The 13,302-nt window shown below is 35.5% G+C and overlaps 1 protein-coding gene and 1 pseudogene across 1 annotated transcript; both read right to left on the bottom strand.

Moving 5' to 3' along the window:
* Positions 1-6,535: 6,535 nt before the first annotated feature.
* Positions 6,536-8,340, bottom strand: LOC123214630 (annotated as a pseudogene).
* A 1,631-nt stretch (positions 8,341-9,971) lies between these two features.
* Positions 9,972-11,517, bottom strand: LOC123215417 (anthocyanidin 3-O-glucosyltransferase 2-like). Its single transcript, XM_044635495.1, has one exon. It carries the CDS (start codon positions 11,466-11,468, stop codon positions 10,011-10,013), a length of 1,458 nt encoding a protein of 485 aa, XP_044491430.1. The 5' UTR covers positions 11,469-11,517; the 3' UTR covers positions 9,972-10,010.
* Positions 11,518-13,302: the final 1,785 nt, after the last annotated feature.

Raw genomic sequence — 13,302 nt, 5'->3', positions numbered from 1 at the left:
TTGTGAGCCTTGAAAAACTAACTAAATAAAATATCCCAGAAGGACAAATACAAGGCTATTATCTTTTGGCATCATATCCCTGAAGGATTACAAGCCGAAATATGAATACAATGACTCTATATTTAGTATAACTCTGTAATATTCAGAATCTTTTCCTGAATGTGGAAGATAAAATATTCTCCACATTTTATTTTTGCTCCTGTAGTAGCAATATCAGAAAAGAAATTCTGAATTAATATTTTCTCATTATACATCGTTCCCTGAAGTGAACGCAACTACCAGAAGTAGTTATTATGAGTATGAAATGCCCAAAATTTTTATAATTAAATCCATCATATATATTTATTTTGGAGTCATGCATATTATTTTATATTTTATTGTCATGTTCTCTTCCTTTCAATATTTTGTGTACGTTACAACTAACGTAATTTTTAAATGAAAGGAAATGGACTCCAAAATTGAAGCGTTGACTTCAAAAGCTGATGTGGGAGACATATGTTTGGTGGATAGTGCAACAACGCACACAATTCTTAAAGAAAAGAAATTTTTCTTAGCTTTAGCATTAATTGAAGCTAAAGTAACCACCATATCATGATCAATTGATCTGATAGAAGGCTCCGGAAGAGCCACAATTATGTTAAACAATGGGACCAAATTAAGCATCAATGATGCATTATATTCAAGTAGATCCAGAAGAAATCTACTAAGTTTTAAAAATATAAGAAAAAATGGTTATCATCTTGAAACCATGAGTGAAAATGGTGCAGAATTCATCTGTATAACTAGTAATGCCTCCGGAAGAAGGCTTATACTAGAAAAATTGCCTGCTTTATCATCTGGATTGTATTATACAATCATAAAGGCAATTGAGACCTACGCAGTATCAAACCAGAAGTTCGTTGATCCAAAAGCATTTATGCTTTGGTATGATCGTTTAGGCCACCCATGATCTACAATGATGCGTAGGATTGTTGAAAATTCACATGGGCATACATTACAGAATCATAAAATTTTATTGTCTAGTGAACAATTTTGCACCGTCTGTTCTCAAGGCAAATTAATAATAAGACCATCCCCCTCCAAAATTGGAGGTGAATCCCCATCGTTTCTGCAAAGGATTCAAGGGGATATATGTGGACCCATTCACCCACCAAGTGGGTCATTTCGTTATTTTATGGTCTTAATTGATGCATCTGCACGATGGTCTCATGTTTGTTTATTGCCTATTCGAAATGTTGCATTTGCTAAACTGTTAGCACAAATTATCAAATTAAAGGCACATTTCGCAGATTATTCGATCAAGTCAATACGATTAGATAATGCTGGTGAATTTACATCCAAAACATTTGATGATTATTGCATGTCTATGGGGATTGAGGTTGAACATCCAGTCTCACATGTCCACACACAGAATGGATTAGCTGAGTCTCTTATAAAACGACTTCAGGTAATTGCACGTACTTTATTATTAAAAAGTCAATTACCTACTTCTATGTGGGGATATGCTATATTACATGCTGCAGCGTTAATTCGCTTGTGACCTTCTTCTTATCATCAATATTCTCCCCTACAATTGGTTCTTGGTTACCAACCTAATGTATCTCATTTGAGAATATTTGGTTGTGCTGTATATGTCCTTATTGCATCCCCTCAATGCACAAAAATGGGACCCCAACATCGTTTGAGAATATATGTTGGATATAATTCACCATCCATTATTAAGTACCTGGAACCATTAACAGGTGATCTTTTTACTGCACGATTTACAGATTGTCACTTTGATGAGACAACTTTCCCATCTTTAGGGGAAAAGAAAATGTCTCCTGAAGTTAGGCATGAACTTACTTGGTATGTACCTACCATGTCTCATTTAAATCCTCGGACATCCCAAAGTGAAACTGAAGTGCAAAGGATAGTGCGATTACAAATTATTGTCAACCAAATGCCTGATGCATTTGTTGATACAGCAAAAGTGACAAGATCACATGTTCCAGCTACTAATACACCAGCAAGAATCAATGTGACTGTTGAACAGTCCATTCGAGCCGTGACTGATCCATCTATCTCACGCCAGAAGCGTGGTAGACCTGTTGGATCGAAGGACACTATTCCTTGAAAAAGAAAGGCAAATAATCAAACAAATATTTCTCCAGAAGAGGTTATAGTCCCTGAAGAGACTCAAGCCCCTGAAGTGGCACAAGCCCCTGAAGTGGCACAAACCCCTGAAGAACAGGAAAATAAGAATATTGAAATATCTTTAAATTATGTTCATACACAAAAAATGTGGAATCGTGAAACAATTATAGTTGATGATATATTCTCATTTGTAGTAGCTACTGAAATTCTGAATGATGATGATTTTGAGTCACGTACTGTGGCTGAGTGCAAACAAAGACATGATTCTCCTAAATGGGAAGAAGCAATTCAAACAGAATTAGCTTCCCTAGCAAAACGTCAAGTGTTTGGGCCTGTAGTTCCAACACCTCAAGACGTACAACCCGTTGGATATAAATGGGTATTTGTGAGAAAAAGAAATGAGAAAAATGAAATTGCTAAATATAAAGCCAGGCTTGTAGCCCAAGGCTTTTCCCAAAGGTCCGGTATAGACTTTGATGAAACATATGCACCTGTAATGGATATAATCACATTCAGATATTTAATCAGTTTAACAGTCTCTGAAGGACTGGATATGCGTCTAATGGACGTAGTTACTACTTATTTATATGGAAATTTGGACACTGAAATTTACATGAAACTCCCTAAAGGATACAAATTACCTGAAGCAAAAAGTGTCAATTCAAGAGGCTTGTACTCAATTAAATTACAACGATCATTGTACGGATTAAAACAATCCGAACGTATGTGGTACAATCGCCTCAGTGAATATTTGAAAAAAGAGGGTTATGTGAATGACCCTATATGCCCATGTGTCTTTATCAGAAGGTCAGAATCGGGATTTGCTATTGTAGCAGTTTATGTTGATGACATGAATTTAATTGGGACTCCTGAAGAGCTCTCAAAAACTGCTGAATATCTGAAAAAAGAATTTGAAATGAAGGATTTGGGGAAAACAAAATATTGTCTCGACCTGCAGATCGAACACAATTCAAATGGAATACTTATCCATCAATCAGCGTATATTGAAAAATTATTAAAACGTTTTAATATGGATAAGGCTTATCCTTTGAGCACCCCAATGGTTGTTCGGTCTCTTGATCTAAAAAATGATTCATTTCGTCCTAAAGAAGAAGATGAAAATATACTTGGTCTTGAAGTACCATATCTTAATGCCATTTGAGCCTTATTATATTTGGCCCAATGCACGAGACCGGATATATCCTTCGCAGTTAATTTATTGGCCTGATTTAGCTCTGCACCAACCCGTCGTCACTGGAACGGAATCAAACATATACTCCGTTACCTATGTGGGGCTAGAGATTTGAGATTATTCTATTCTGCCAAATCCCCTAAAAATCCTAGTTTGGTTGGATATGCAGATGTTGGTTATCTTTCTGACCCCTATAAGACCCGTTCACAAACGGGATATGTTTTTACTTATAATGACACAACTATATCATGGCGCTCCACCAAGCAGACCTTGGTTGCAACTTCTTCAAATCATTCAGAAATTTTAGCTCTCCATGAAGCCAGCCGAGAATGTATATGGTTACGGTCTGTCATCCATTATATTCAGAATGCATGCAGTCTTCCTTCTACAACAGACACTCCTTCCATATTATATGAAGACAATGCAGCATATATAGCCCAAATTAAAGGTGGGTACATCAAAGGAGACAGAACCAAACATATCTCACCGAAGTTCTTTTACACTCATGAGCTCCAGCAGAGTAAAAAGATTGATGTCAAGCAAATCAGATCCAGTGAGAATCTTGCAGATTTGTTCACTAAGACACTACCGACATCAACATTTGAGAAGTTAGTGTATAACATCGGTATGCGGCTGCTCAACAAGCAACCAAGTTAATCCTACTATAAAGAGGGGGAGCGTTCATCAGGGGGAACGTTCATTAGGCAAAATTTTGAAGTTTATCCAATATTGGACAAAAGGTGCACTGTACTCTTTTTTCCTTCACTAGGTTTTGTCTCACTGAGTTTTCTTAGTAAGGTTTTTAATGAGGCAGTTTAAGTATGTTCAACGTCAACTTACAGGATATTTAATAATTATATTCCTTTGCTTTAGTTTTTATCCTATTTGGGTTTTTTCTTAGTAAGGTTAATATAATTATCTGTAAGTGATGAAAATCCAAAGGGGAGTGTTATAAAGTCAGGTGGCTTTCCACCAAAGCAAGTCAAAAAAGGCAGTGGGAATTCATTTATTAGAGCAAGAAGAAAATGGCAAGGTGACGCAGGAGAAGCAAATAAAATGGGTTTTAGTCAATGTAATAGGTAAAAAGGGAGGCGGCAAACTGCTATATAAACCCCCCCCTTTCTCTATTATTTTACACACAATTCTTTCTTTCTTTCTGCTTCTTTCTGCTTCTTCTTGTTTCTTTATTCCTTCTGCCGTGCTTTGGCTTGATAATTTTATTTGGCAAGTCAATTACTTTGCCATTAATTTTATAACAAGTATATTGCTTTTTTTATGCATGCGTAGTCTTCACGTAAAAGACAAAGATATTGTGTCTTTCGCGGAAAGCTTCAGGGCCTATCTAAATGGGAAATATTTTATATTAAATGCATATAAAAATGGTTTATTTAGATTAATATTGACAAGTGTTGCCTTGCTTACCAAGTTTCCACGCCTTGCTAACCAAACATAATTAAGTTCAAAATAAAAGTCACAATCAAAATTTGTCCTATAAATGCTCATTTTTTGATAGTGTGTAGGATTGGGCGAAATAATGGATCATATGGTTTAAAGTCAAAAATGCCTGCATGACCGGCTACTAGGGTGAGTCATATCATGACTTGTGGAAAAAGAATACTGTATTATTTACCTGTTAGAATTGGCAAACGAGATTATTATCATCTAATAGTGTTTTAATGGAAGACAAAACAAAGTAAAACCCTAGAATGCTTGGTTGAATGTCCACTGCTGACACCCCTTCAATCGCTTGGGTTTATCCTAGAATGATTCTGCAGAGGGACCCCGGTGCAAACTGGATAAGTGAGGTAGATGGCATGGACTCCCCTGGCAACTCCATGATCATCCTGCTCAATTGCAGATGACGAGGAGAAAGCACATTGTAGAATCTGTTCATCCTGGACTTGAAGTACAATAGGCTGACTATGGTACTGTTGATTTCTGCAATTATAATTAATTGCATATTGTGGAATTTGTTCCTGTAATATTCTCAGAAAAAAAAGAGAAATGAAATTATAAAATTTGAAATGAATTAAATCTTATTAAAATCCATTACAGCAGAACACTGACCAACATAATAAAAACTAATTACAACGAGAAGAAAAAAAAAGGCCAAAGTATGAGTTTTCTTGCTAACTTAATGAAATATCAAATCCTGTAAATCAATACAAAATTGACTTTAAACTTTTGCTTGGTTATTTATTTGCTTAAAACTTAGTCCTGGTGAGGTATAGTTATCAGGAAATAGAAACTGTATGATACCCAATGGTTTGAAGTTTTTTTTTATACAGATTTGCATTTGCTTCAATTCAGGCACCGTCAACTTCTCTCAAATGGATTTTAAACTTATTATTCATTATCTTAAGAATTTTCATCAAAAGGACAGGCTTTGCTATAAAAATTTTAGTTTGTTCACTTTAAAACATCAACAAAGAAACTGCTTTGATCATGGTAGAGGACATAGGATAGAAGATACTAATAATAAAGTCGCAATGAGAAAACAGCATATAAAGAAACTCATGCAACAAATCCTACACATACTCATGCACCATATAAAGCCCCCCTTTTATCCCTTAGCATGAAGTGTGAGATAATTTAATGCTAGGCTGAGAAAATGTTTTTTGTAGTTTACCTGAACAATGAATTAAGACTTGTTTAAATAAAGCTGAGCAGCTTATCCAATCAACCCTGATTCAGTCTCCGTTGCTTAACTTGACCACTAAAGACCATGCAAGCATCAAGTCCATTGGAGTTATGCTAAACACGGAGCTGCTCAACTGAGCAAGTTGAGCAGATCCAAATTGTCAGTCTTGACGAAAGACCAACATATGGACCTACCATCATGTTGTATCCACAGTAATTTAATGGCCAACTACTGGCCTTTCAACAGCCAAAATTTTTGCGGCTAGTTGTCTTCAGTTTACTAACACGATTTCATTCTCCTATTTTAAATTCTAAAACAAATATTCCGGTTCATTCATCAAACTGCAAGATTACATCTAGATTGGAGCTTCGCCTAGCCCTACAACCAGCATGTTTCATTTCCATGGCTAATCCTTCCAGCATCTCATATATCTCATCAGTTTGCGGATGCTCTTGATCCTTGGATGCAAAACAGTTCACGTAACCTCCAGTGTCTATCCAAGAAAATCATTTTTTGGCCCGACCGGCTAAGGGCCCATGAGACATGTCCCAAAGACGTTAGATCATGCTGTAAACCTTGAGATTTTATTGGATTGATAATATAAAAGCTCACTAAATAACAAATCTTGACACGTGGGTTAGGTGCACTGTACTATACATCCAAAACAGCTCAACTCGGTCCACTGTCACATATATCATTACCACAGACAGCAAATATTTTAGTAAAAGTCATTCGAAAAAACATGTTTAATTATTATTATTATTATTAAAGTAAATTCCATATCCCGCCTAAGGTTTAGTCAAAAACATTTTCACCCCTAAATGATATAAATAGTACTTTTCTACCCAAAATCAATTTATTCTTGTAAAATTTGACCCTTGTTCTATGTTCTAGTCCAAACTTTATGACAAATTGCTCATGACATCATCAATGGAGCAACTCAATGAAGTAAATGAAGATCCACCATCCATCATAGCTTTTCTACTCTTTTGGCTCATCTCCTCCACTCTTTCTCTTATCTTATTATCATCCTCCATTAATTTCCTAATCCCTCTCTGTATCTCCCCTGCCCTTAACACTATTCGATTCTCTGCCAACAGCTCCTTCCTATAATCCATTTTAATTTCAACAGCTGATCCCAACTCAATCACCAACTCAAACGCATTGAATTGTTGCTCTGCGAGCATAGGCCATGTGGCAATGGCAACTCCAAACCATATGCTCTCCAGTGTTGAATTCCATCCGCAATGCGATACGAACCCTCCGATCGCCTTGTGGGCTAACACTGACACTTGTGGTGCCCACCCGATTACTTTTCCAACCCCGACTGTTCGTTCAAGAAACCCTTCCGGCAACACGTCTGTTAGATTGGTGTAGTCACTTGGAGAAGCAAACTGGCCCTTGGATGGAGGTTGACGAAGAGACCACAAGAACCGATGCCCACTCTGTTCAAGCGCGTACGCAATCTCTTTCACCTGATCCTCCTCAAAGCTTCCCTTGCTCCCGAAGCATAAAAACACAACCGATGACGGTGGTTGATCATCAAGCCACTCGATGATTTCTGCTTTTGTTTTGGACTCAGTTGACTCTGGTCGATGCTATTTCTGTCAAGATTCAAAATGGGCCCCACAGGATAAACGGGTGGGATGTTGGCTTCACTACTAGACAACGACTTGATGGCAAAAGATTCCAGCTCCATAAACGAATTTACAACAATACCCTTTACTCTCCGGAACCCCCTCGCCAGCTCAAACATAATCACAGGCCATTCTTTCTCGAAGTACACAGAAGGCAAAACCTTGGCAGGAAGTTTCTTAACGAGACTCGGTACTTCCAATTCAGAATCCGAGTCTTTCAAGTCAACAGTTTGTTTGTTCTGCTCATCATGAAGAGCCTGCAAGTGAAGCATCAAACCCAGAAAAGCTGCACCCGATGTAAAGAAAATATAGCTTGGAACTCCAAACTCATCAGCAACATCAATCATGCTTGTGCAAAACATGTCAAGAACAAACCCAGCGAGTTTAGGTGAGTCATCGGAGGCTGACTCGGAGAGAACAAGCTTAGAGACAGCTTCTTTGACGAGGGGTTTATGCGATTCAATGAAAGAAGTGAAGACGCCGATGCGGTTGATTCCTTGAAGGTGATCGTTGGGGAGATGAACAAAGTTGATACGGTCATCAACAGAGAGTGAGTCAAGATAGGCACTAATTTTAGAGTCGGATGGTAGTTTCATGACGAGGACGGTGATGGAGAGGCGGTGGTGGCGGTGGAGGAGAAGCTTGGCCAGCTCAATGGTGGAGACAAGGTGGCCGACGCCTGGTGTAGGGATGAAGACTAACTCAGATTTGTTGTTCATTGAAGCAGCGGATGACTGTTTTTGATATTTGTGAGTCAAATTCAACACAGGGAAAGGCAAGTATAAATAAGCGATGGATGATGATGCAAGTGATTTGGTAACACCGAGAAAGAAAAGGATAAGACAAATGGCCAATAGACTTGAATGGCCAACAGGCTTGTTCCCATCTGGTACAGTAACATCCCAAAGTTATGTATCTCTTGTTTTTAAAAGGGCCAAAGAACTATTTCCCACCCAAAGTATGCGGGTTTTTTAAGTTTTTCTCTATTAATTTTGAAAGTTTTATTTACCCACTTATGAGTTATTAAATTTATTCTAATTTTACATAAAAAAATAATTTTTTATTCAAAACAAAATTATTTATTTGCCCTTTTATTCTAATTTTTCGTTAAAAGAGGTAGTGTTTGAATGAAAAAGTATTAATTACTCATTTAACTATATATTGTGGCAATGTGCTCTTGTGTATGAGTATTTGTCAAATGGATCTCTCGATAAACATATATTTTCCAAGCTTGGCAAGTCTCTATCATTTAGTTGGGATAAACTATGTGAAATTGCTCTTGCAATTGCTCATGGGATTGAGTATCTACATAGGAAATGTGATGTATGCATTCTTCATTTTGACATTAAGCCTCAATATCTTGCTAGACCAAAATTTCATCCCAAAAGTTTTTGATTTCGGACTTGCAAAATTTTATCCAAAGGAAAAAGATTTTGTGTCTGTTAGTACTACAAGACGAACAATAGGATACATACCTCCTGAATTGATTTCAAGGAATTTCAGAAAGGTTTCTAACAAGTTAAATGTTTATAGTTTTGGAATACTACTGCTGGAAATGGTTGGAGGCAAAAGAAATTCTGATATGAGGGTAGCTAGTTCAAGCAAAGCCTACTTCCTCTCCTGGGCATATAATCAAATAAATATTGGTGAAAATTTAGAGCCTAAACATGTCACTAAATATAAAATGGTGATTGCCAAAAAACTTTGTTTGATTGGGTTATGATGCATACAAGTGTCTAGATCGTCCCTTAATTACAAAAGTTATTGAGATGTTAGAAGGAAGCATTGTCGACTTGCAGTTGTCTCCAAAACCTTTTTTTTCTTCTTTTGAGAATGTCTCTATAAGGGAGATTCAATTAGACTTTTCAACCGATTGGGCATTATATGAATAAACGGAAAAATATTTATACAAAATTATTGTTGCTTAATTAATTGTTGCAATGATGCGTAGAAGTAAAATAAAATATACATTTGTTTGTAATATGTTCATGTAGATATGTAGGTTGTATGAGTTTCTGAAATTCATGATACGGTTTGAATGATTCTCTCAATTAATAAATATTAAAAAGAGAATACCACAATCTTTACATGATTCAACTAAAATCCCTGTTAATCTACATGTATAAGACCAAATACTGGGCTAAAAGAAGCGAGTCTAAAACAAATTTAAAAAATGAGTGCAATTTTAAATTTGTTTAGTTATAATGATTTTAACTGTATTTGACTAATTTTTCAATTGATCAATAATTATATAAGAATCGAACCAAATTATAGATTAATTTCTGATTGAACTAATTGGCCTACTCCGGATTTGAAAACACAGCTTCCATGAAACAACACAGAAGTTATCACATCGGTGTTCTCCTAAGTCCAAACCGTCATAATTCGAGACACTACAATAAATTTATGACAAATGGCTCATAACATCATCAATGAAGCAACCCAGTGAAGTGAATGAAGATCCACCCTCCATCATCACTTTTCTACTCTTTTCACTCATCTCCTTCACTCTTTCCCTTATCTTATTATCATCCTCCATTAACTTTCTGATCCCTTTCTCTATCTCCCCTGCACTCACCAACATTTTATTCTCTCCTGAAAAATCCTTCCTATATTCCATATTAATCTCCACTGCTGACTCTAACTCAACCACCATCTGAAATGCGTTTAATTGTTGCTCCGCGTACATTGGCCAAGCGGCTATTGGAACTGCAAACCATATGCTCTCTAGTGTTGAATTCCACCCACAATGTGACACGAACCCTCCGACCGCCTTGTGGGCTAGGACTGATACTTGTGGAGCCCAACCAATTACTTTTCCGACCGCAGCTGTTCGATCAAGAAACCCTTCTGGTAACACGTCTGTTAGATTCGTGTAGTCAATGGGAACAGGAAACTGACCCTTGGGTGAAGGTTGACGAAGAGACCACAAGAACCGATGCCCACTCTGTTCAAGCGCGCAAGCAATCTCTTTCACCTGATCCTCATCGAAGCTTCCCATGCTCCCGAAGCATAGAAAGACAACTGATGATGGTGGTTGATCATCAAGCCACTCAATGATCTCTGCTTTTGTTTGGGACCCGGATGACCCCTTATCGATGCTATTTCCATCAAGATTCAAAATCGGCCCCACATGATAAACGGGTGGGATGTTGATTTCACCATTAGATAAAGACTTGATGGCAAAAGATTCCAGCTCCATAAACGTATTTACAACGATACCCTTAACTCTTCGAATCCTCCTCGCCGCCTCAAACAAAATGGAAGACCCCTCTTTCCCCAAGAACACATTGGGCAAAACCCTAACAGGAATTCGGTTAACAAGACTCATTACTTCCAACTCAGTATCCGAGTCATTCAAATCAGTGGGGTCTTTATTCTCATCATCATAAAGAAATTGCATGTGAAACATCAAACCCAGAAAAGCTGCACTCGAAGTGAAGAAAATATAGCTCGGAACTCCAAATTCATTGGCAACATCAATCATACATGTACAAAACATGTCGAGAACGAACCCGGAGAATATCGGCGAGTCATCGGAGGTTGACTCTGACTGAACGAGCCTAGAGACAGCTTCTTTGACATGGGGTTTATGAGATTCAATGAAAGAAGTGAAGAAGTTTCTGGTTTTGGATTGTGGAAGGTCATCGTTGGGGAGATGAACGAATTTGATGATATGGTGGGATTCAGAGAGTGAGTCGAGATAGCCGTTGATGTCGGAGTCAAAGGGTAGTTTCATGACGAGGACGGTAATGGAGAGGCGGTGGTGGCGATGGACGAGGATCTTGGCCAGCTCCACAGTGGAGACAAGGTGGCCGAAGACTGGTGAAGGGATAAAAACAAGTTCAGCTTTCTTGTTCATTGAGCTTGTGATTTGTGGAAGATGATTCCGTTGTTCGTTGTGAGTATACTTATAAGAAAGTTAATGGAATATATAAAAATGGAAGTATAAAAATTACAGGAGCAAGAAAGAAACGTCAGAGATGATGTCATCTAATAGTCAACAATCTAGATTGAAGAGTCAAACTGCGAAGATTCAAACTTCGAAGTTGCAGCACAACTTCAATATTGACTGACTACAAGGGTTCCGAATCAGAGCCGTTGCAAGAAGAGTACTTTACTAATTTAATTTTTGTTCGGTTTATTAGTAAATTTTTATTAAAATATCGTATCAATTTATTTTTTATTATTTATATTATTTTATTTAATTATTAAAATATAATAAATAATATAAATTATAATTTAATTATTATGTATTAAAATATTATTAATATAATTTTAATTTTATTATAATTATATTTTTATTTATTAATTTTTTTAATAAAAATAATCTCATTTTTAATTAATATAACGAATAATATAAAAAATATTTTAAAATAATTATATCTAAAAGTATTTAAGTAAATTAATTTATTAGTATTCTTTTATTATCTCTAATCAAACATAATAATTATTTCTATTTATTTGTTTTTATTAAATTTTATCACATATAATAATTATTTATACAAAGTAATCTTTTAAATAATTTATCTTTCAAGTAATAATTTAATTTTAATAATAAAATATTATTTGAATCAAATACCCTTTTAAAATAATTGTATTTGCTAGGGTTATACGAACATCGGCAAGACTTAACACTTTTATATCCAACAATTGGTAGATTGATAAAAAAAAAATTTTTTATCATATATAAATTGAATTTAGGAAATTTCAGCATAGTTTTTGTCCAATTTTTTCAACGAAAAATCCGACTGTAAATCTACCATAATCACCCATCAAATCTTACAAATTGATTTCTCATCTATCTCCTCTTCGTTCTTAGTCGTGCTCTGCCATTGCTCTTCATTGCCATCATTTTTCTTTGTGGTGATTGTTGAGTTTGTTTTAGAAGATTCAAATCACACTTCTATGTAAAAATGGGGGAAAATTTTAGTTGTGACTTTTTATTTCATTCATTATACATTTTTTTTTTAAAATAAACACTGTGTTAATGTGGATTATATTGGGTTTATGGTTAAAAGTTAGTGTTTGAGTTTGGCAATGGAAATCACAATTTTGTGGTTGTTTAAGTGATTAAGTTGTGAATTTAACTAAGTTGGGGGTGTATTTTCAGTAAATCAAGTTAATGGAATTGAATACGTCTAGGGTTTAGATTGGTGGTTTTCTATGTAGAAAATCAAAATTTAGTAAATAAGTTAAACTTTAAAGAACAGTAGACCTGTATATCGAACTTAGAAAACAGGGGAGGGGTAGGAGAGGAAAGATAGGGGTAAGTGTCAGATTTATAAGCCAAAGGGTTTTACTGTATTTTTTTTTTTTTTAAACACTAGAATTTATAATTTGGAGGTGTATGTACAAATTTTTAAACTAAGGGGGCTAAAAATTTTGCCATGCAAATGTAACAAAAAAAAAAATGAATGTGCTAGTTTGCCCATTTGCCAATTCTAGTGTGTACATCCCTTATCTAGTATAACAATAAAATTATTCTTATACATTTTTAGTACATGATTAAAATACATAAATAATATATTATTATATAATTAGATGATTTTGAATTAAAAATAAAGTAGTACCCAATCACATAATAACATATCATATATGTACTTAATTTATATACTAAAAATATGTACATATAATATTATTTACGGTTTTATTGAATTTTAAGAATAACTTAAAGATATTTTATTTCTTAAATC

This window comes from Mangifera indica, chromosome 1 (genome assembly GCF_011075055.1).
Source record: "Mangifera indica cultivar Alphonso chromosome 1, CATAS_Mindica_2.1, whole genome shotgun sequence".
NCBI lineage: Eukaryota > Viridiplantae > Streptophyta > Magnoliopsida > Sapindales > Anacardiaceae > Mangifera > Mangifera indica.
This window is presented reverse-complemented; position numbering and strand designations above follow the sequence as displayed.